Consider the following 25,121-nt stretch of genomic DNA (forward strand, 5'->3'; position numbering starts at 1 on the left):
AGCATGTATGGTGATCCCCGCATACACACCTCCATGTCTATTTCTGCATCTATCCATGGACATATGAAAATGAACATACTGATGCTTCCACTCTAATCCACACCACAGGATTTGTTCTAGTCCTCCCCTTTTCCTTATTTTTAACTCTTCTCTGATAGTGAGGAAGCCGGCTATCTCGATCTATTCTCTATTCACTTACTTGTTCAACCCCAGCATCCATATAAAGTACTTATATGTGCCTGTGAGTAACCGATTTACTAACTAGAACCCAGTACTTGTGTGCAATTCTGTTTATCCTTAATATAAATCTATATATTGATAATACAAATACAGCACCTCCACGTTTCTTATGATTAATGTCAGCATGGTATATCTTCTCCTCTCCTTTTAACACTTGTAAATAAAAAAAAGCAAAGAGAAGAACTGTATGCCACTATTTGTGTAAAAAAGTGAGAATATGTACATATATATTTGCATGTCTGTTCATAAAATATTTATGGGAGAGAGAAAACTCAATACATTGGTTGTGAGGTCATCAGGTTAGCTGCAGAAAAAAAAATGAGAGGGAAACCTCATTGCATACCCTTTATTGGTTTTTTAATGCAAACCTCTTATACTTAATTTTTAATTTTTTTTAGATATTCATATATCATAAAGCTCCCCCTTGTAATGTGTACACGTCAGTGGTTTTTAGGTTATTCACAAAGTTGTGCAACAGTTACCATTGTCTACTTCCAGAGCATTCTATCCATTAGCAGCTGCTTCCTACTGCTCCTTCAACCTTTTCTCTCCTTGCCACCAATGTCCCTGGCAATACTGATATGCTTTCCGTCTACGGATCTGACAACTCTGGATACTTCATATAAATGGAATCATACAATATGGAATCTTTCTGAACTGCCTTTTTGCCCTTAACATAACGTTTTCAAGGTCATCCGTGTTAGTACTCCATTCCCTTTTATAGCTAAATACTATTCCATGGCATGTAGAAAACATATTTTATCTATTCATCAATTCATGGCCAATTGCTCAAATTTTTGAAAGATTAAAATACATTATCCATTCAAAAATTAAATTTTAAAAAACCAAAAGGGAAAGAAAACACTTCACATTTTTCTAAAATGTCAAAAGTAAAAGAAAAAATCATCAAGTAAATAATGTATGAAAAAGAACAATGTATAGAAGAGCTTTGCTTGGCCATTCGCCAGAGGACTTCTAAGACTCGCTGGCTAAGATTTATTACACCAGAAAATACAGAGCAAAAGCAGCAGGGAAAAGATCTACATCAGGAGAGTCCAGTGACGCCTAAGACGGGCTTCCAGGATCCTTCCTCATCTGGGACACGCTCTGAGCCTTTACCATGATAGACACAGCCCCACCTGATCTCCTCACTCCCGTTTACCTCTCCCCCTTCATCCCTCTGCTCCAGTCATCCTGGTGACCTCAAGATTCAGCACACACACACCAGGCTCACTCCTGCTTTGGGGCCTTTGCTGTGGCTGTTCTCTTTGCCTGGAACGTTCTCAGAAATCCTCATAACCCGCCCACTCACCTCCTTCAGGCCTCTCCTCCAATACCACCACCTGACCACTCTATATACAACAGCAGCCCCTGGCATTCTCTGTGTCCTTTCCCTGCCTCCTTTTTCTTCATACCGGAAGATGTCATTCACCTGAATACCGACTTCCTTTTTGTTTGCCCCTCCCCCAACTAGACTGTCTGCTTCATGGGGCAGGGACTGTTTGTTGTTCACTGTTGGATTCCTCTGCTTAGCACAACACCCTGCAACCCAACAGGTTCTCCTGAAGTACCTGTCCAGTGAATGGATGAATAAATCACATCCATCTATCTATCTATCTACCTGTCTACGGACACTGAGTGGAGTGGAAGAAGGAAGGTATTTGGAACATGTAAGATGCCTTGTTCGCAGCTCCAGAATGCCAGAATGTAGAGGAAATGCTCAATGAAATTCTCAACCTTTTTTCCTCAGGATTTGAGTATGCAAACACTATATTTAATATCATGAAACTTCTCTTATAAAGATGATTTCAGTTTCCCCTGGGAGGTTAGCCCTCTCTAAAAATTTTTTTTTATTAGAAGTAACAGTTTTGTTGAAGAACACATAAATAATGCAGAAAGAATTAAATTACAGGGTGAGAGTTCTCTGGACCGGAGTTGGGGAGAGAGGGAGGATGAGGGGTACGCTGTGTTGGGGACAGTGGAAACAGGTGGCTGTGTCAGGTGTCAGGGCAGCCGTGCCAGGAGGGCTCATCAAAATGTCCTCAGGCATAAACTGGCCACATGAGACTGTCTTGCTTGACTATTTCTATCCTTTACCTTCTTACTTTCTATCCTTTACTTTTCCAGGAAAATATCATCGTATTTTTTTTTTTTTTACGGTAAAGCTCGTTGAATATTAAAGACCTTTTTTTTAAAAGATTTTATTTATTTATTTGATAGAGAGATCACAAGCAGGCAGAGAGGCAGGCAGAGAGAGAGGAGGAAGCAGGCTCCCTGCTGAGCAGAGAGCCCGATGCGGGGCTCGATCCCAGGACTCCGAGATCATGACCTGAGCCGAAGGCAGCAGCTTTACCCACTGAGCCACCCAGGCGCCCCTTAAAGACCTTTTTAATCAGTCAAATTAGTTAAAAATTTCTCCCTAATTATTGCTTATCTTCTAGCTTTTTGGTGTTTTCTGTCTCTCAGCCATGATTTGTATTATGTGTTCAGTTCTAATAATCCTTTGCTTTGATTGCCTCTGCCTCTGATAATGCACTTAGAAGGTCTTGCCCACCCCCAAGATTACAAAAGTACTCACCTACACTTTCTTCTACTACTGTCATGGTTCAATTTTATTTTTCATGTTTAAATTGTCAGGGCACCTGAAATTTATTTGGTGAACATAGACATTTCTTGGGTGCTGATAATGAGCACTCTGTTCCAAGCGCCTTATGTGGATCACCTCATTTGAATGCTCAGTAACTCCAGAGGCAGGTGCTAGAAGGTTCTCTGTTTTCACAAATGAGGTAAGGTAGGGACAGGGAGGTTGGGTACTTATTCAAGACCACACAGCTGGCAAAACCTGGCCCATCCATGGTAAAGCTTACACTGCATTGTGGTGAGGATTACAGTCAGCATGTGTGAAGTTTCTGGAATATTGTAGGCACTCACTAGAAGATAAAGCTTATTATTATGATTGCATAGTCCTCACAAACATAATTTCTGATGGCTGCATACTATTTGAAAAATAGAATCTTTTACATTAAGTCTGTTTCTAAAATACTATTCTTGCACGAGTATGAAAAGCTTTTGGAATTCCATGGAATGACTGAAACTTTTTTTTTTTTAGGAAACAGTTGTCATTAAAAGAAATTTTGAAAGGACATATGTATTGAAAATGTTGGTCAGGTAACAGACTTACAGATTTGGTCTTTTTGAAATCTTTGTCTCTATATTATAGTTTTCTATAAATGATATTTTTATTTTCTAACCAGAAAAATTGCCACAATAAATGGCATATTTTTTAAAAGTCTCTGAATGAGAGATCCGGCAGTATCTAGATTTTGTTTTCTTTCTTTCGTTTTTTCTTTTCCTTTCCTTTTTCCTTCCCTTCCCTTCCCTTTTCTTTTCTGTTCTTTTTTCTTTTCTTTTCTTTCTTTTCCTTTTTTGTACCCTGGGAGGAACATGAGACTAGCAGGAAGTGTAAATGGAGGGAGAGGTTGGCTGTCCAGGGTGGGTGGGGGAGGGAGCGAGGGAGAGAGGTCTGTGAGGACACAGGAGGTAAGGCAAGGTTTATGATACAAATGGACAGTCATATAAAGGACGGAAACACTGGACGGAAACACACAGAAACGTTAATGGTGATATTGGCACAGCGGGGATGATGTTTACACTTTACCTACCTTTCATTACATTTTATTTTTATCATCTTGCATATGATTTTTAAGATTGCTTTTTGTCTTTTCCTTTCTCTTCATAGAGATGGATAACTTTTACAATCGGGGGAAATATTATCTTGGAAACAAAGGCAGAACACCTGCTTCCCAATGTAGGAGGATCCCAAGTTAAGGGGGCCAGGCGCACTGATTTTATTCCACACAAGTTCCACCCCGCAGTAGCACATGATAGGGACACACACATCCCAAAACTTCTTGGGCTTCTCATCCTCGAGGGTTCTGCCATTCTGGGGGCCCATCACTCCTTCCTTTCCTGTCATGCTCTTGGTCTATTTTCTCTTCCCTCCCCTTCTTGATTGACCGTAATTATAGAAACGCACTACCCAATCACTTCTAAGACAGACACTCATTTACATTTTAACAGCTTAGATATTAGGATGCCCCTTAAAATCAACGGCATATTGTAGGAGATGATGAATAAATGAGGAAGATATTTGTCAATTTGCACAAAAAGAAAACTGATCACTTTACAGCAGAGAAACCCAGCAGACACCATCTTAATCAAGTGATTAAGGTTAATATAACGAGTGATAAGATACACCAACATCAGGTACTCTCAGATATCATGCACATCTTTCCTGTGTTTTTTTGTTTTTTTTTTTGCCAAAAATGCACAACCCTAATCCAATCATAAGAAAACATTTGACAAACCCAAATTGAGAGGCATTCTACAAACTAACTGACTGGTACACATCCAAAGTGTCAAGGTCAGTAAAGACAAGGAAAGACTGAGGAACTGTCACAGATTGGAGGGGACTAAGGAGATAGGACAAATAAGTACAATGCGGGATCCTGGATTGGATCCTGGAATGGAGAAAGGACATTGGGGGAAAATTGGTTAAATTCAAATAAGGTCTCTAGTTTAGTTAATAATATTGTACTAGAGTTAATTTCCTGGTTTTGATAACTGGGCTACATAAGGTAAGTCGTTGACATTACCGGAAGCTGGGTGAAAGGTATGCTGGAACTCCTTGTACTATTTTTAAAGATTTTATTTTATTTTATCTTATCTTCTTTTATTTTAGATTTATTTATTTTAGGGAGAGAGTGAGTGAGCCGGGGGAGGGACAGAGGGAGAACGAGAGAATCTCAAGCAGACTTTTCACCGAGCACAGAGCCCAGTGGGGAACTCAATCCCAGGACCCAGATATCATGACCCGAGATGAAATCAACAGTCAGCTGCCTTACCACTGAGCCACCCAGGTGCCCCTAATCCTTGTACTACTTTTGCAACTTTTCTGTAAGCCTCAAATTATTCCAAAATAAAATATTAAAAAAGTTAGGTTGAGCTAACAGTGTGTATTTGTTTTGGTTCTAATTGTAATTCCACTTTTCTTTCAAAAAAAGTTTTTGAAACATCCGAAATGGCACTGACTTTTACCAAAGATATTTCCTTTTCAAGGTCAGTATTCCTGAAGATAGAGATCCTCAGGTACAATATGATTTTCCTGGAATCTGAGGATGACAGGTGCTATTTATGTATCTTTATAGTGCAAGCAGATCTCTCTGATAAAGCTTAGAAATGGTTCTGAGTCTTGCATAATCCAGTGACCCTTGGGATTAGGTTGCTATGTCTTCTGCTCCCAGCAAGTTTTCCCTTAGCAAACAGGGATGACATAAATATTCAGTCAAATTTTAAACTGGTGAAAATGACTGTGACTAGTGAGACATAGTACAGAATATACAGGTGACTCAGGACAATCTGACCTACAAGGGTGGATTCACATCCGTGCGCTGACACGACAGGTTCCACTTGTCAAAATGTGATTACGCTTGTGATCATGTGCGATGTCTGAAGACATCACGTGGAGCTAGTTTATGTGCATTCTGGACCCAGTTTCCATCTTTTAGGAATGTAGATGGGTTGACATGGCTGTCCTCTGACAATGTCCGCTGCCAAGACCTTTGCCAGGAAATTTTTGTTACAAAACTACTCAGCGTGGGGAGTAGAGGAGGCAGATGTAATGGGCGTCGATACCCCATAATGAAATGATCGCAGCATTTACATCCTTCCTGGATAACACGTGGCTGATGTCACCCTGCTTCAAGTACAGAGGGGACAGAGCAAGACATCATGACATCGTCGAAGCAGAATACACGACAATAACAATCTTGGCTACGGAAATGATCACAAAGATTCTAGTGTGGTATTTTTAGGGATGATCTTTTGTTAAATGTAAGGGACATGCCCTGAAAGTATCAGGATATGTCAGTGGCAAACTGTCATATTGAGAAATTGGCAAAGAACAGGTTAAGCAATATTTTGGAGAGAATTTTCAAATCAACATGCCAAGCAGGCTAGGCAATTGAGTCAAAAACAGCTGCATATCAACATGACATGAGACCTTTTTATGTAGCTGGAAATCAGTCTGTGGGCCGCACTGTCTAGAGCTCTATCTGAAGATGGTGCAGCCTTCGTCAGTGAACACTCAACATTCACTTCAGCACAATGCACGATTAGCCATCGAGCTCGCCCTCCTTTTTTTTACAACAATTCCTCATTATGAGGTGAGTATAGAATACTGTGTGTATTGTGCCTATTATGAAGGCAAAGAACCATCATCATCTGGTAACGTACCTAGTGCTAATGGAATCCTTAGAAAAACAAAACATGGAACAGCAAAAGCAGCAGCCCAAAACTCATCAAATGATTGCTTCAATTATTTAACCACTCACGGAAATAGAAAGAGTGCACAGATGGATTTCAAAGGTGTTTCAATGATACAACCTCAAGGAGAGTAGCAAATGCTGCAATAAACATTGAGGTATGTTATTTGTGTATTTTAGACAGGGTCCTCATACAATCCACACAGGTCAATTACCCTCAGCTTAGTATAGCGTTCATGCATATTGTGGATAAGGAATAATATAAAAGCAGAGAACCACAAAGCTTTTGGGCAGACATGGAACTGGGATGAATGTGCTGTCTAAATGGCAAATTAATTAACTGTTTGAAAGGCTTTGTGTATTTGAAATATTAAAGTTTTCATTAAAATTTGAAAATGTGAGGATTATATAAATTGTCTTTATCCTGTATGACTGGTCATCAAGATATCAACATAATGCAAAAATTATGTTAAAAACACTGGATGCAGTGAGTAGACAGTATAGTTAAATAATTAAGTGGCTTATTAATATTCATTGGCCATTATCTATGTAGTCTCTGAATTAAACATTTTCCAACCTTCAAAGTGGTAGTGCAGCATGTGTTTTGTTAACAATTCCTTTGCTTATTATTTTCTTCAAAATGTTTCCTTTATGGCACTTTAAGTACAAGAACTGACCTAAAATATACCACTGATTGGGAGGATCGCCTATCTCCTTTCACCGGATGTCTGCACAGAAAGAATTTACAAAGCCTGCAAGGAACTCTCGATCAAAGAGTAAACTATAGGGGCGCCTGTGTGGGTCAGTCGTTAGGCAACTGCTATTGGCTCAGGTCATGATCCCAGGGTCCAGGGATGGAGCCCCGAAGCGGCATCGGGCTCCCTGCTCCGTGGGAAGCCTGTTTCTCCCTCTCCCACTCCCCCTGCTTGTGTTCCTTCTCTCGCTGTCTCTTTCTTTGTCAAATAAATAAATCAAATCTTTAAAGAACAACAACAAAGAGAAATCTATAAAAACAGTGATACTTAGCTTGAAGAACTAATATGACACTCATGGCAACTGGATTTGGGTATGTCCATTTGGAACATGAGTTTGTAGAGTTCAACAATAAACCCTAACTAAATAGAGCTGTTTTGAAGATACTCCTCCTCATGTTTTCTCCATAATAATCCTGGAAAGTACGTAGAGATAAAGGAACGTAAGCCTTATCAGAAAAAGTAGCTAAGGTCAGACACAGTAGCAAGGCTGGGACTGTCCCCCAGATCTCCTGAAACAACATATGTACAGTGCCTCGTGCTATCCCAGACCCTCTTGTTGGACTGAATGAAAGACATCTCCTGTTTCCCCTCACCCCAACTAGCCCAGGGCTCTTTTCTTCTTCAAGGCATTGCTGGGTAATGCAGCAGGAGATTTCAATAATACACAAAATAATTATAGATGAAACTCGAATGATAGTGAGATGTAGAGAATAAGCCCTATAATCATATCTTCTGCAAATAAGGGCAATTCAGTTAATTATATTAGTTTGCCATTCTCATTAATTTGCCATTCTCAATGGCAAAAACTACTGTTTTTTTTTTTTTTACAATAACAAGTTTCCATTCTTAACTTGGGAGGATCCCAAATGAAAAGTAGTAGCCACAAAATAAGTTAAATTAACTAGCGACGGAGAATGTCACTTGATGAAACGTTTTCTGAAGAAATGATCACATAAAGGAATACATCTCTGTCAGCCAATGCAGCCATACATAAAAACGTTCATGAGGTAAAACTGGTCATGATGAGGCTAAAACAATATCAAGAAATTAAACAGGTTCTTATTAGGCTTATTATATATATATATATATATATATATATATATATCTCTTATTATTCACTTTCATGTATTTTGAAAAAAAATTCTCAAATGCATTGTAGCAAATCTTATTAAACTAGGAATCAATTACCATTTTTCTTCTGTGCTTTAATTGATACATCTTTATCCTTAATTTAAAGATAACTATGAATAAAACATGAAAGTCAGTGCATTTTCTTGTTCTGCAATCACATATGTTCTATTCTACATAATATCTCGTTTGCTCTCGTATTTTGGTTATAGTCTAGTACATAATATTTGGGTTTGATGACCTTGGCAGTAAGACTTACCTTATAAAAGGTACTCAGAAATTTGAAATTAGTTAATCTATTCAGGAAGAGAATTCAGTGAACCTAGTTTGGTACCCAGGTTCAAGTTAAAGGTTCAAAATATACTTTAAGTATTCTGGGGGCCCTTGGCTGGCTCATTCGGTAGACTGTGTGACTCTTGATCTCAGGGTTGTGAGTTTGAGCCCTGCATTGGGTGTAGAGATGACTAAAATAAATAAACTTTAAAGGCCATTTTCCTCCTGGATGGTGAGATTTCCACCTTATACTCTTTGAGTTTGACTTCACTTGTCCTCTGAAGGCTGCCTGGTCCCTGCCAAGTGTTATTTTGATAACATAGTTAATAGGGCTATAATTCAGTAAACGGCTTCTTTAGGCTCTACAAGAATTATGATCACTGTATTCAACATTTAAATCCTATACAAAAAAGTAAAGTATGGCGAGGCTGCAATTTCTCATTCCTACAAAAATTCTTTCATTTTTTTTCCCTTCAAGTCTATCTTAATCAGCGGGCTTTGAGGAGATGAGATGAGCTATAGTCTGGCTTAGTTCTACAAGCACAGAGTCTATATCCTGTCTTCAAAGAAACAAACAAACAAACAAAACTTACTACTTCTGTGCTGTTACTAACGTCACTAACTTCAAGGCACATCATATTTCAAAACACACAGACATCAACAAATTTAAACAAAACATATGCGTGTAGATGGGACTCACCTTTAAGGAATCAAAACACGCCACCACTCGGCCATTTTCCACGTGGCAGACTCTCGGCGGATGGGCGAACTTGCAGTCTGCATCGGCTCGAGAGCAGGTTCCTCTCTGAAATTCTCTGCAGACTTCTAAAGTCAGCCACTGGGTGTCTCGAACCAGGGTGACATTGACCGCCGTCATATTGAAAGCGAAGTTAGAATCAAGTGCACCCTCTTTAGGACAGTTTCAGTGCTGTTAAAAGGTTAAAAGTGAATTCAAGCTAGATGCGAAGTGATGAGGTTGCTTTGCTGAAATGCTTCTTTGTTAGCACTTAGGTTTTCGTCCCAGCCAAAATTTGGCCTGATCAAACAAAAAGCCAATTGCAAAATAAAATTCGTATCAGAATAGCTAAAAATTAAATGAGAGACCAACTCCTAAGAAGGCAACCAGAAAGGTTAAGATATTGAGTGTTTAATTTGTTCCTCTGCCAAAGTTACTTCCAGTAACTGGCAGGCTTTCAAAAGAATTCTGTGCTTTTTAGCTGATGTTTTCAATTATTCTTGCAAAAAGCATACACTGCTCGTTGCCCTTCAATTTGTGGAATGGTCTCAGATCAAGGGGAGAAATGTTTTTCTCCCTATTTCTAGGATTTAATGATTAAGATTGGTAAGGATGGGACAACTGTAAAAATAAAACGTGCTGCAAAGTCAGGAGGAGGGAAAATGACTAGGAAAACTGGGAATCAAAGGGAAAAGAGAATGGACAAGTTGTTGAGACTGAACTACAAGCAAACCAGGTTTGGGGGCTGGGGAGGGAGAGGGGTTTGTAAGCAAACAGCTCTAGAGGGGAATCGAAGCAGCAGCGTTCAGAAAAGGCACTTTTCAGAAATCTGCAAGAAAAAAAAATAAAATTAGCTAATAGATTGCAATATTTCAGTTTTAAACTCCAGATTTGGAAACGAAGTACCCTATCCTGTTTAAAACAGGAAGCGTCTAGATATTGACAGTGCAACACAATACAGCCAACCCTTGTGAATAAAAAGAGCATTTCCCAGTGTAGAGTAAAAGAAGGCAGCTACATAAATTTACTGTTGAAATACAAGCCCAGTTGGGGCACCTGGGAGGCTCAGTTGGTTAAGCGGGCTCTTGGTATCAGCTCAGGTGATGGTCTGAGGGTCCTGGGATGGAGCCCCTCCTCCATCCCCGTGCGGGTCTCTGCGGTCAGCAGCAGGGTCTGCTCAAGGGTTCTCTCCCTCCCTCTGCCCCTCCCCTTGCTCGTTGGCTCACATGTTTTCTCTCTCTCTCTCTAAAATAAATAAATCTTAAAAAAGAGAAAGAAATACAAGCCCAATTAAAAAGGAGAAAAGATGTTTTCATTTTGTTTCGGGACAGAAATTCATTTGGGGGTTCACCGCACAGAAAATGCCAGAACAGGACAGGACAGCCCCTCAGTTTCTAGAGGCTAGAGAAGACCTGTCATTAACCTGACTTCGCTGTGGTCTGATCGAAGGCTTGCTTATCTGCTCTCAAAATCCAGCATAGGAATTGCTGAGAAAATGTAAGTTGCTCTTACATTTTGAAATGTAGTTGTTGAGGATCACAACAAATGGTCAGGAGGTAACTGGCCAGACTCCGACCTTGGATGAGGTGGGGGAGGGGATATAAAATGGGCTTCAGATAAAGAAAAAAAAATTCTCTGAGAAGATGCTAGGGTTTTTTTTTTCTAATATTTTATTTAGGGGTGCCTGGGTGGCTCAGTGGGTTAAATATTTTATTTATTTGAGAGAGGGATAGTGAGAGAAGAGTATGAACAGGAAGGAGGGGGAGAAACAGAATCCCTGCATCAGGACTCGATCCCAGGATCCCAAGATCATGACCTGAGCTGAAGGCAGACACTTAACAGAGTGTGCCACCCAGATGCCCCTGGGTTTTTTTTTTTTTTCTGTGTATGCCCCATTAGTTCCTAGTCTCTGTAGAGGGATACTGCAACTTAACACAGGAGGAAGTTTCAGCATATACAAGTAAGCGAGACAGAAAGCAGTCTTCAGTTATACATTGAATACCAGGCAGCTTTAAGGTTTGCAGTTTAACCCAGCATCAACCGGCAACAATCTTTAGCAACTCAGCTGAGAGAACGGATAAAAGGTTAATTTATTGGCATCATGCCACAACGCGTATCGAAATAACAGGAATTTTCTAAAATAAAAGTAAGCTCTGAGTATCAGTCAAATCAACCAGTGGTCAATGTCATCAAAAAAGTAGAATTCAAGTTCTTAAAAACATTTCATTAAAATTTTTTTGAAGATTTAGCAATTCATTTGAGACAGAGAGAGAACACAAGCAGGGGGAGAGGCAGAGAGAAGGAGAAGCAGACTCCCCACTGAGCTGGGAGTCTGACGTGGGGCTTGATCACAGAACCTGGAGACCATGACCTGAGCAAAAGGCAGACAGACACCAAACCATCTGAGCCACCCAGGTGCCCCATTTCATTTAAATTTCTGAATAGGATCTTTTACAACTCTACAGAATCTGAATCTTCCATTTGTCTTTCCACAGTCAAGATGAAACTCAATACCACCTAATATCATTGGGAAATTAAATATCTAGAAAATTCAGGCAAGCTTATCCATCCAAGGGCAAATACATATTTCTCTGAGTCATCCTTCACGGAACCCTTTCTAAAATGTATTATAGCTAGATTTGTCTTCTTACAAAATACTGAACATCATTTGACCTCTAGTGGAAGACTTGGGGTCATAAACGTCATAGAAAGTATTACAGTTTCCCTCCTTTGGTGGCAGATTGTTAATGGCCACTTCTACTGTCACTTGTCTTCCTGCCACAGCACCTGCCATAGGTGTCCAGCTCCCTTCTGGAAAACATAACAGCCAATCATGAATGTTGAATAAGAGTTACTCACTGAATGGTGGGCCTCGGGGGGGCAAAGTGCAAGGTTTTCTGGTTTGGGGGCCTTTTGCAATATGTTCCATACAGGCTCATGTCCTAGAGGGTTAAGGTTGTCAGGCAAATGACCTCTAGGAAAATATTTACCATATAATTTTTAAATAGCCAGATGGGGAAATGTAAATGAAAACCACAGTCAGATACCGCTTTGCCGGCATTAGGATGGCTACGGTGAGAACCAGAAAACTTGGAGAAATCGGAACCCAAGTGTCCACAGAGAGATGAATGGATATGCAAGAGGTAATAATACCTGCAAAGTGAGTCCATCATTAAAAGGAACAAAGTACTACTATGTGCTACAACATCGATGAACCTTGAAAACACTATGCTTAAGTGGAAGAAGCCAGTCACCAAGACCACATAGTATGTCTCCATTTAGATGAAACATCCACAGAGTCAGAAAGCAAATGAGTGGTTGTGAGGACTCTGGGGAGAGGAGAAAGTGAAGTACCTGCTTCATGGGTCCAGAGTCTCCTTGGGGAGTGATGAAAATATTCTGGAATTAGATAGTAGTGATAGGTGCACAATTTTTTAATATACTAAAACCCGTTCCCTAAATTGTACACTTTAAATGGGTGAATTGGATAGTATGTGAATTACATACATTAAAAAAAAAGTCTAAAGAAACACTGCATCCCCCTCCCCACCAAAAAAGCCTCACGAGTGATAGGACTGGCTACCCCAAGCTTTCTTTTTGGATTCTCCCTAGACACAAATTCTACGTAGTGTTCCTAAGTGGAATTTCAAGCGCAAATTAGTTTCCATACGGTAGTTGACTTAGTGTAGTATGGAAAATACTCTAAAAGAGAACATTCTGCAAGTTTGTAAGTTTATATTTAAAGATATATTCAAATTTAGTCCTGCAACTAAATTATATAGGCTGTCTGAATACATGTGAATGAAAAACAACCAAAAAGAAATATATATGTATATAATATATATAATATATAACATATAACATATATATCATATAATATATTATATATATGTAAAATTCGCTAAGAACATAAACAGTGAGGGTCTGGAAAAAGATTTTTCTACAGAAATCCATCAAATATAGAAACAGGCAATAAATAATAAATTTGAATTTTGAACTTTTGGAAAAGAAAAATGCAAACAAGACCTGGACTCTGGCCATGTATTTTATGTAAGATGGAGCAGTGGGAGAAGGAATTTTCTTTTTTTTGTTTGAAATTGGCCTGCAACCTCTGATGGGACCCTGGCCAATACTTCAGAAACAGTCCTAGCCAGCGCATGTCTTCCTGCAGACTTGGAACAGGTTTTGGAGCTGGTGCAGAAGCAGCGAGGCGTAGCAGCTACAGGGAGAGTAGTTCTCTCGAGGAGCTCAACTTGTCTGGCTATGTATGCAAGACAGGGAGTGGGCCATTTTCCCTTGTATTTTAAAGAAGGTCAACTTTGTCAGGGGGACAATACAGCTCTATCTTCACTACCTTACACTTGAGTAACAGGGATATAATTTTTCTTTTTATGATTGATCGTCCTCTAATGTAAAGAATGAAGAACTACCATTTCTTAGTATATTTATACTTGTGTGGTATTTGATTTGCTAGTTTTATTTCCTTGATCTTGGGAGCTCTAAAGAACACTCTGAAACATGGGTGATCACCCAAAAATACCAATGAAGACATGAAACCCAAACAGGTTAAAAAGTTTCTACAGTTAGAAAGCCTTAGGTGGTAGAGCCAAAACTTGAGGCAAGATCTCCTGCTCCCAAATCTCATGCTTAGATCCTGGCAGAGAAATGTCTTATCTCTTCTCTCTCTGGGAACCTTAAACATGGAAAGCCAGTCATTTTTGCGTAGTACTCATGACTCCTTCTCAAAATTACGTTTACGTCTGTTGTATCAACATCTTCATTTCCCCGAGTTGAGCTGCACCAATGTCTAGCCAGCACCTACTATGAGCCAGATGCTGTTCTAGATGTTGAACAAGATAGGGTCCCTGCTGACATGGGACTTCCTATGCTCATTTAACTAGAGAAGAAACCTAAGGTACCAGGAAGTGAAATGATTGTGAGAGTTTATGAAGGACTGGAGGCAGACGCTAGGTCTTCTAACTGTGGCGGAGGCTAATTCACCATGAATGGGCCATCAAGCCCCATGACTTAAGAAGACTTTTAAGCATACACTCAAACACTACTGCATCAAAGTACAGCCCCAGAAGGAAGACCTCAGAATTACTCACACCAGGTGGTACTGCTCCCTGGATTCCTCTTGGTGGGGGAGGTACTACTGTCTCATTTTACAGATGGGGAGGAGAGAGGTAGAGGAAGATTCATTCATTTAATTTGTACAACTTTGTGTAGCCTGTAGATGACCAAACCATGGTTCAAACCCAGGCAGCCTGAGTCCAGAGTCCCCTCTTAACCACATCACGATACTGTGTCTGTCTTAGGGCACATAGTGCATTTGTAAACACTCTTCTTCATTATAGACCCTTAAATTTTCTCCCTTACTAGACTGTACATTCCTTGAGGGTAGAGATCATGTCTTACTTAGTTTTGCTGGCTCAGTCTTCTCATGGGAATTTGGAGCCGTGCTGCATTCCTCAGGATTCCTATTTTGAGAAGTCAAAGGGTAAATGGGAATTTAACATTAACCCTCTGTTTACCTTGCTGGCAAGTTTTGTCAGTTGAACTCTGTCTAGGTTGGCTGAACTTTGGCCAACTCTGTCAATTTTGAATCAGTTGGCCCTGTAAAGTTGAGTATTTTCTCACAATTCTGGCTTTCAAATCCCATTTGGAAAAGAAAAATGCAAACAGGACCTGGGATTCTTGATATATGGAACATTCGGTTGTCATCAGGAATGGTCTATTCCTGCTCATTTGGTTGCAGCAAGATCTCATCCTGGGTTTAGACTAAAAATACAGGGCATGCAAAAGATTTCTGTCTGTATCTTCAAAGAGTAGGTTAATCTTTGGAATGTTTTTGCCCAATAACCAGTGTGATGAAACTGAGCTGGGAGTGGGGTTGGTGATTTCCCTTGGAGCCACGAAGAAACACTGCTTACATTTTCTTCCTGGAAAATAAGGGTTCATTTTTGACTGTTCATTAATGCTCATCTGTAAGAATTCTTGAGAAGGGACGCCTGGGTGGCTCATTCAGTTAAGCTGCTGCCTTCGGCTCAGGTCATGATCTCACGGTCCTGGGATTGAGTCCTGCATTGGGCTCCTTGCTCAGCACGGAGCCTGCTTCCCCCTCTCTCTGCCTGCCTTTCTGCCTACTTATGTGCTCTCTCTCTCTTTCTCTCTCTCTCCCCGCACCAGACAAATAAATAAATAAATAAAATCTTAAAAAAAAAAGAATTCTCGAGAAGACATAAAGTATAAATGTTTTTACTTTGAAATTATATACACACTAGATTCACTATCAAGTGCCTCCTTAGAAAAAGGAGATTACGGCTTTTTGAAGGATTCATACCTTTTCTCATGGAAGTCTCCTTGATGGTAAAACAAAAGAATAAATACTTTCTACTGATCTAATGGAAATAGTAACTTGTTCCAAAGCCGGTTGCAAGGCCATTTTTCCTACACTTTTCGTGTCCTGTCCTCAATTTTACCTTCCCTGCACAAGCCAGCACAGAACACGGAAACTCTGCCAACACCTCGTCCCGAAGATCACACAGATACTATTTGGCACCTAAAGCACTATCTGAAGTGGCATTTCTCAAGCTCCTGGATAAACAACGAAAACAATGTTTGCTTTCCTTCCATTTTAAGCTTCTCTTACATCTGTATTAGCTCGCAATTTCTAGTGACCATTTATTTTGGCTCCACGAATATATGACACACCTGCCCCACACTGCTTGAGTTGGCAAGCTGACAAAGTTGAAAAGCTTTCAAGTTTTTGATTTTGCTTCAAGTTCTCTTTCCCCCACTTGTTTTGGTTAGTGGTCTACCAATACATGCTCTTCAAGGCTCAGGAGAAGTGTTCAGCACCACGGATGACTTCACAGGCATCCTATGGAAAATGGGCTTTTCTGACTGAAAAAAGGCCAGACAAATAAGGCTCTTCTGCCTATGTGCAGAACATTTTCATTAAGTTTTTTTTTTTAAAGCATCATTGCAGTTTTCCCCCATACTACTCCTAGGGTAATACATTCAATATACTTTCTACAAAAAACAGGTAAGCCAAGTTATTCCATTTCATAAGGCAATTAAGAGACCGCCCTCAGGGGCGCCTGGGTGGCTCAGTGGGTTAAAGCCTCTGCCTTTGGCTCAGGTCATGATTCCAGGGTTCTGGGATCGAGCCCCGCATTGGGCTCTCTGCTCAGCAGGGGGACTGCTCCCCCCATGGCCTGCCTCTCTGCCTACTTGTGATCTCTATCTGTCAAACAAATAAGCAAAATCTTAAAAAAAAAAGAGAGAGAACCCCCTCACTTCAGTTCATACATAGGGTCACAGGAAAAAAAAAATCCTACAGGTTCCCCGTGTCTCTTTTGACTGTAACTTTATGAACATATGTAACTGGCTGTGTCTGTCCAAGTTTATTTATTTATTTTTTTAACAAAAGGTATCGCTCTTTTCAATAGTACACAAAACTTGCTAATAAATGCCATTTAGAGAGTTTAAACAAATCTGATTTAATATAAATATACCTTAAAACCTGGATTCTAGACACAGTTACTGTTAAACAACACTGGTTCATTGCGTCCTTGTGTTCATGGGACATAAGTCCCAGTGCCATTAAAAGCTCTTCGTTCATGAACTGGATTTGAACTTGAAGTCAATGAGAATGTAACATTCGAGCAATTCGAGTCCTATAATACTCCAACATTTGAGAGGAGTGAAATACAAAATGAGTCATAAGACTGATGGCATTTAATACCATGCAGGGTGATTTTGCTGAAAATTCATTTGACACATACTTATTGGGCATCTAATATGACCCAGGCACTGTGCTAGATAGATGTAGGCTGGCCACGAAGGGGAGGAGCAAAAAATAAACAAAAACCCATATCCATTTTTCACTTTATCCATTTAACAAATATTTATCACCACTCCCTAAAATTCCGCCTTTAAAAATGTTCATGTGTGAGAATATCAATCAATCAACAAACATTTATGGTACACCAACTGTATGCACAGACTTGTGTCCCAAGCTTCTGGGGAATCTGAAGAGGTGAAAGATACCACTTCTGCACTGAGGAAGCTTCTCGAGTTGGGGAGGCAAGAACAACATACTGAGAAAGAAAAGCCAACAATGTAGATAAACTTAAGAGTCAACTTCAGGTACATGAACAACAAATGCAGGGAGGATTCTGAAGGGAGAATGTCACTCAGGTCTGGAGTCTGTCACCAGAACTTTCGAAGAGGAACACGTGGAGCAGGCCCTTAAAAAACAAATGAAGAGGGGCGCCTGGGTGGCTCAGGTCAGGATCCCAGGGTGCTGGGATCGAGCCCCGCATCAGGCCCCCTGCTCAGCAAGGGAGCCCGCTTCTCCCTCTTCCTCTGCCTGCCATTCTGCCCACTTGTGTGCTCTCTCTCTCTGTCAAATAAACAAATAAAATCTTAAAAAAATAAATGAATGAAGAAACAGAAACTGGGTGGGAGAAGGCAGGAAAAGAGAACACGAGTTGCCGCAGGACGGCAAGCAGGGATGGGCCGGCTGGGATGGCCACTGACGCCGCCGAAGGCAAATAATTGGGCAGTTTCCAAAGGGCCTGGAAAGTGGCCCAAGGAATATATATTTGTTATGGAAGTAGGGGCCTCACTCACAGATTTTAAGCTGAGTAGAAACCTCGTGGCCATGAACGTGGTGTGGTCACAATGATCTACCGTTTTAAAATGGTTTTCTTTAAGGAGCCCACAACACACAGTCAGAGTGTGTACCCAACACTCTCCAGTGTTGAACGAAAGATGAAAGGGAGGTAGAGGAAGGTTGTTGCTCCTAGGCCACATTAGGCCAAGCCTGGCAGGGATTCCAGTCAGACTTACGTGAAAAGTAGTGAGAGAAACAACATGAAAAGTGCAGCTTCTTGTCCGCATTTCATCAACTCCCCATTTATGGGTGACCCCAGTTCATTACGGACACAGAATTTATATTCCTATTTTCCAGACTGACTCAAATACTTGTCAATCTTAATCTCTATGATGGAAATTCCTTTTAAAATTACAATTTTAATTGAGAGCTCCACGAGGATTTTTTTTTTTTTTCAGTTACATTTTGTCACAGAACAAGCTCAGGCGGGGAGTTAAGTTTAAATAGTCACTTTTGGGGCACCTGGGTGGCTCAGTGTGTTAAAGCCTTTGCCTTCGGCTCAGGTCATGATCCCAGGGTCCTGGGATCGAGCCCCGCATCAGGCTCTCTGCTCAGCAGGGAGCCTGCATCCTCCTCTCTCTCTCTCTGCCTGCCTCTCTGCCTACTTGTGATCTCTGTCTGTCAAATAAATAAAATCTTTAAAAAAATAATAAATAGCCACTTTTTTGGCCCTACCAGCGTCCTGTAAATTCCTGCTACAGGACTTTAACCAGCACCCCAGTGGTCTGACTTCAAAGTACACAGTGAGTTGAATTCAATTGCATTTTCGGGGCCAATTTACTCACTGATAAGACTTGGTTGAACATTCACTGTTCATCAATACACACACACACACACACACACACACACACTGCAAAACAATGATCCAAAGCTATCACCAAATGTTTATTTATCCACGAATACTTATAAATGGCCACGTAACTCTCTAGGCAGCCTTATGAGTCACATAAGGATGGCTGTTTGTCAGAGAAACAAACAAGTTGCATCGAAGCGATTTAATGGTGTAAAGGAATTCATCGCTTTATTTAGGAAACATCCCGTGAGGGCTGCCCTCCCTGAGTTCATCGCTGGTATTACAGCCAATAAATTAAGGTTCTCAGTGTCAATACAAAACCTCTGCTCCTTATTAGAAGTGCTTATAAAACTAGTGAAAGGACGGGGGACAAAGCTTTGTGGCTGAAAATGTTGGGAGAGAACCAAATGCATCCTGGTTTCAAGGACCTAGTAGTTTAACACATCAATGCCAAAACTTCTAGTAGACTTAAAGGGAGTTTTCTGGGAAAGGGAGTTTTCTAGGCACCTCTACCCGAGTGTTCTGAAGTGATTCCTGCTTTGTGTCTGAAGTGACTGCTGCTGGAAGCATTATGTTTCTCATTCATATCCTATCCAACCGAAATATATCTCTATAAACAAATAGCCTGGAGCTGATAGGGAAGCGGGCTGCTTTAGAGTTGGGAACACAGGACAGAATCTTAAGTTCAACTTCTCCCAACCTTCACATGGACCTGGGAGTATCCTTCTTTAAAAGCCTACAATAGGAATTCCAGGGGCCCCTGGCTGGCTCAGCCAGTAGTGGGTGCAACTCTTGATCTTGTGGTTAGGAGTTCAAGTCCCACATTGGGTGTAGAGATTACTTTAAAATAAAATCTTTAAAATTAATTAATTAAGAATTCCATTTTTCTCTAGATATTTCAGAGATCTCTGCTGGATTGGGAGTCAGGGGCCTTTCTTTACAGAAAAATTTAGAGGAAAGGTAAACTAGGATGGCTTTTTAACATGTTTTCATTGCATTTTGGACAAGTAGCCAATGCCTCTGCTAACACTAAAGAAAGATGAGGTCAACCTCAACCAGTAGAGGGGATGTGGAGAGAAGCTTAGTTTATGCCATGAGAATGGAAAGCAACACCTTAACTCTGAAATGTAATACTCATCTTCGATAAGAACAATTCCGGAAAATCTATCAATTTCAATTCCAGTCGGCTTCAAAAATGGGGAAATAACTTATGTGCCTCCCCCTGTAAGGTGCGTGATCTAAATCCTGATTTTGGGTTTTAAAAAGGAGGGTGTGGAAAATCAAGTTCACATCAAAATGACAATGCTCCAAGTAACTCTAAATGAACTCACAACAGTTAGCACAACCAGGGAGGCACAAAGTAACGCATTGATTACTTCGACCTTGAACAGAGGCCCAGAAAGTTTCCTCTACTTGGCTTAAATGCCTGAAATTGTTAGTGTACACATGAAGAGCTCGTGATCCAATTACATCGTATCTTACATCTTGGCGATCTGTGATCAGAATGGGTAGGCAGAGTTCCCAGAAGTTGAACTTCACCATCCTGATTCATTTAGTTTCTTCCCCCTGGCAACTCATAACCATAGTGGACTTGAATTTGTGGCTACGGAGGCATTTCACACTACTGAAAACCAGAGGGATACTGTCCATAGTTTTGACTCCCTGGGGAAAGGCAGGCCCCTGCCTCTGAGAGTACAAAGACTTACTGACCCCTGTGAGTCTGTGTCTCCCGTTAATTTCAATACAACTGCGTTGCCATCCTCTTTCAGAGTCAGAGAATACCGCCTTTTTTACACACGCAATTTTGTCCCAACTTCCTCTCTACTATAGGTTGCCTAAACTGTGGACTCTGCTTTTCTACCACACTCTATCTGATCCTCTCTAATTCTGAAAATGTTCTAGCATCAGACTCTGCTTACCGGCCTCAAACTGTCTAACGCTTGAGGCCACTTCGGCTGCTAGCCAAAACATATGATCTCGTCCGTTTCTCTTTTAACCAAATGTTTGGTTTGGGCTTCACTTTTCCTGCTTCTGCCTACGGGAGCCCATTTCTCCTGCTCTCCTTGGGTCAGGATAAACATACATACAAAATATTCCATAAAAATAGTCTCTGCATAAAACAAACAAACAAAAATATTCTCTGCATCCATTTCTCATCAGTTGGGACACTGGGGCATTCTATTGAGTAAAAATTCCAAGAGATAGTTCAGGGCTCACCAAAAAGTCACCAAAAACACAATGAGGAAGACAAATTTGCTTTGCTGAGCACATTTCATGATGTATTCTAAAGCAGTATCCTGGTTATTAAGCAATTGATATTCCTTGATGTAAATAATCATTAACATTTATGGAACTTCTACTCTGCACCAGACACTGTCTCATTCAACCACTCTGATGCCATGTCAAGCAGACAATACGAAGGAGCAACGTTTAGGTCTAATTTCAAAACAAAATCTGTTGCAAATCTCAAGTCCCCACTTGTCACCAAATAGTGGTATTGAGTTTTTCCATATTCAAAATTCTCAGATGTCATAATAATAGAGTCGTGGACACTAATTAAAAAACCTCCAGTGTCTCAATTTTCTTCCCAGCTTCCTGTAATTATAATGTGAAAGCTAATTACTGTCTTTCCATGGAAACCAGAGAATCCTGAATTGCTTATAATTTTTTTGAATATATCTTCTCATGCATGTTTGGCAAATAAGTTAGAAAATGCTTGATATGCTGGGTTTAAAATCATGCATTCAAGGAAACATGTGGCCCGGAGATCTGGCATCCAGCTGACAGAAGGGAAGCATGAAAGCCTTTGGGCATACTAAATCCCTTCTCCAATAATAAAAACTCTGTACCAAAAAAAAAAAAAGTTATCCAAATCAAAACGAAAACTTTGGAGCAAGATTTAGAAATTCTGAAGCAACTGTGAAGCTATCCTACTACAACAAGTTAGCAAGCACCTCCAAAAACTCCTCTCTCTGTCGCTCCTTTTTAAGCTTTCTCTAACAAAATCTGGGGCATGCCAATCATAAAAAGAAGGAAAAATAGACAGGTTTCTTTACGTGAGGGTTTTGGGATGAGATCTGAGGAAGGACCGGAGAAGAAAGCAGGGATTTCAAAAGAGAACTCCAGGAAAATGCTGAAGTCAAACCGGCAAGGAAGTCAGCGCATTGAGGTAGGCACCAACACACGTGGGAAGGAAGAAGATACCTATAAAGCAACAATCATTAAAAAAAAAAAAAATCAACTCAGCTTAAATGGCCAAGCAAAAGCGGAAGAGGAGAAATGGCCCAATAGCTAAAGAGAACACTTAGGTTTGTACCAAGGTGAACAGAATGTCCTTCAAAGTTGGTGAAAGTCTATACTGTAGTTACCATGTTGTGTTATGCAACCCTGTGAATACACCTTACAGGGATGCGGCAGAAAACTACAGTTAGCATTACCACGTCTCTGTCACGGAGTAGTACTGAATGACTGCGATGGCTGCATTTGACTGCCCTGTAATTTACTATAGCAATGAAGGAGACCAAAATGCCTTGGTTCTATTTAAAATAATAGTATAATCCCACAAAAGATCATAAGGGTGCTCAGGATAAGAGAAACTCCTTCCATTCACAATGACATAAAATGGAGCTTACGTTTCCGGGGTCCGAATACGGACAGCATTATCAATCACGTGTGATGCAAAACGCTGTTTTACCAAAAACATTCAGCTTCCGTGTTAGTAATCACTGAGACAACACAACTTGGGTTATCATGTTTGTCAAAAGTCTGACAGAACTCTTTTATGGACTGATAAAGATTTTAGAGAATACTAGAATTACAAGTAGTCCTGAAAGATCAATCTAGCTCATTACCTTCAGGCAAGTAAATGACCTTAACCCACTTGGGGTAAACGGCTCATATCCATTTATGGAACGCATATCGATAACAGTTCTCTATAATTTCCCTTTCATAAATGTACTCCATGCATAAACATATATTAAGGACTAACTTGGGGCCACATAACTAGATGTCAAGGGCATAAACATGGATAAGCCAATAGCCCCTTCGTGGTATATTTTATTTTCAAAATTTCAAACAAATTTCCCAAAGATAATTTTAGAGGATGACATAATTTAAGAAACCAGATGCTATATAGCTTTCATTTTTGAAAACCTTATGTTCAGGCCCACAGGGGTTTCTGATGAATAAGCCAAACCACGGTTATCATTAGGAACTCACCCATTCCTTGACCGAGATCCTCAAGTATCTTCCCATTGTCTCTATTATCTCTTAAGCTGCAATTCTGTGATGTGACTTTTCCATACCTCAGCTCTGCCTCTTTCTCAAGGAAGGCTTCCTAAGCCTTCATTGCAGGAATTCTTCCCCTGCTACCTCCTCTTCCACACTCTCCATCACTCTGGCACGGACTATAATACGGCTTCCATCTCCATCATCCTATCCAAACCATCCTAGCTACAATGACTTCATTCAAGAACAACACGAATTTGAATTAAACATTGCTAGAACCGTAGGTATATTTACTGTTAACTCCCCTAGTATATAGTACCTGACACAACTAGGTTCTCAATAAATACGAGCTGAGTTGAATATTAACATAAATAACAAAAGGGTAAGTATGCATAACATAGGAGTTGCCCATTAAAGATCCTGAAGGGTCAGTCGTGTATAGAAAGAATCTGCATATACGAAAACTGAGTTGTGCTTTGTTTGCTCTACAAATATGTATTAGTTACTATGTACAAGACATTGGACATGGTTCCTATTCTCATGGACTTGAATCGCCCAGCAAATAGAATTGCAATGCCACACACATACATTTGTTTTTAAAAGACAGGTAATTGTAGGGTTGTATAGATTTCTGGACAGTGCCTCCCTTAGAAAGGGAGAAATCCCATTCTCCTAAAGCCAGCTTCTCAACTCCACTGAGGAAAAGGGACCATGGGGCTCTCTGGACAGTGCTCGAACAGAACTCTCCACCCCGAGCCCGTTGGGTCATAGTTGTGCAGCTATTTCTGAGAACTGCTTCAGGGCAGGACCTAGGCTGTTGCCTGACACTTAGAGGGCTCTCAGCCCATTTGCTTTCATTGCACAGATGAGGACACTAAGGCCCAAAGACCTGCATTTGAACCTCAGTCAAGATACTTAGCCTCAGCCCCTCGGTTTCCCGAGCGGATTAAATCATACCGCAGACATGAACTCCCCAGGTGTAAGGGAGGAAGATGATAAGCCCAGGTCCCAGTTCACGGCATAGCACTGTATTAGACGTGGCATGTGGGTTGTGAGGAATCTGAAGACAATGAAAAAAATACACAAGGGAGCAAATTACAGTACTTATTTGATGTTTCGGGCTTGACTTTAGCCAAAGTAAACATTTAAAGAAATCCAGTGTGGGAGAGGGCAAAGGACCTAGATGGAAAAAAAAAAAAAAAAGGTAGAGATGCCCTCGGGACAGAAAACAGAGCTGATGTAATAGCACCTTAGAGGCTAGAGTAAAACTTACCCAGATATTAGCAACATCAGTTAATTAAATGGGAAAAAGTTCTATATAATCCAAATAAAGGTATAGTGCTTCCAGGTGGCAAAAAACAAATAGGATAGATGATTTCCAGATCGTTAACAGTACCTTTCCCAGATCTTTAAAAAGGAAAGTTAATTTGACAATTAGTAAATAAAGTGCCACGAGAAATGGGAACCGTTCAGCAACTGAGTATTTACTTACAGGAACAAAAAAGAGAAACATTGAAATGTCCCTGCTTTTTTATAAACACAGGGAAATTATCCTACCATAGCACTGTGGTTGAGTACAGGATTTTGGAATCAGAAGGACTTGCTCGCAATCCTCTTACCTACTAGTTGGGAGACCTTGGACAAATTACCTAAACCATATGACTTCAGTTTCCTCACCCAGAAAGTGGTGCCAATAATAGCATCCATCTCATAGGGTTGTTTTCTGGATTGAAATGTGTTAATATTTATAAAGGACTTACAACAGCGCTTGACACAAAATAAGCAATCATTAAGTGCTTCAGAAATAAATCACCTCATGGTGTTCAATATGGGAAGAGGAATTTGACACACCTCATTCCCTTACTCTAAAATAATTATTAAAAAATCGTTGAAATATTTAGCAATGTATTCACTCTGAAGCCAGCAAGTTCCCTATACAAATACTTTGAAAAATGAGGAACGC

The 25,121-nt window shown here is 40.3% G+C and overlaps 1 protein-coding gene across 4 annotated transcripts in view; it reads right to left on the bottom strand.

Annotated features, from left to right (window-relative positions):
• The window catches only part of MBNL3 (muscleblind like splicing regulator 3), a 101,861-nt gene that overhangs the window by 49,373 nt on the left and 27,367 nt on the right, over positions 1–25,121 (bottom strand). For all 4 annotated transcript variants that reach the window (XM_032843355.1, XM_032843353.1, XM_032843354.1 and 1 more), the window contains exon 2: positions 9,420–10,284. In XM_032843355.1, the coding sequence (XP_032699246.1) occupies positions 9,420–9,596 (177 nt within the window). In that variant the 5' untranslated portion in view covers positions 9,597–10,284. The remainder of the gene's footprint in view (positions 1–9,419; positions 10,285–25,121) is intronic.

This window comes from Lontra canadensis, unplaced genomic scaffold (genome assembly GCF_010015895.1).
Source record: "Lontra canadensis isolate GAN:19392208 unplaced genomic scaffold, GSC_riverotter_1.0 scaffold138, whole genome shotgun sequence".
Taxonomy (NCBI): Eukaryota; Metazoa; Chordata; class Mammalia; order Carnivora; family Mustelidae; genus Lontra; species Lontra canadensis.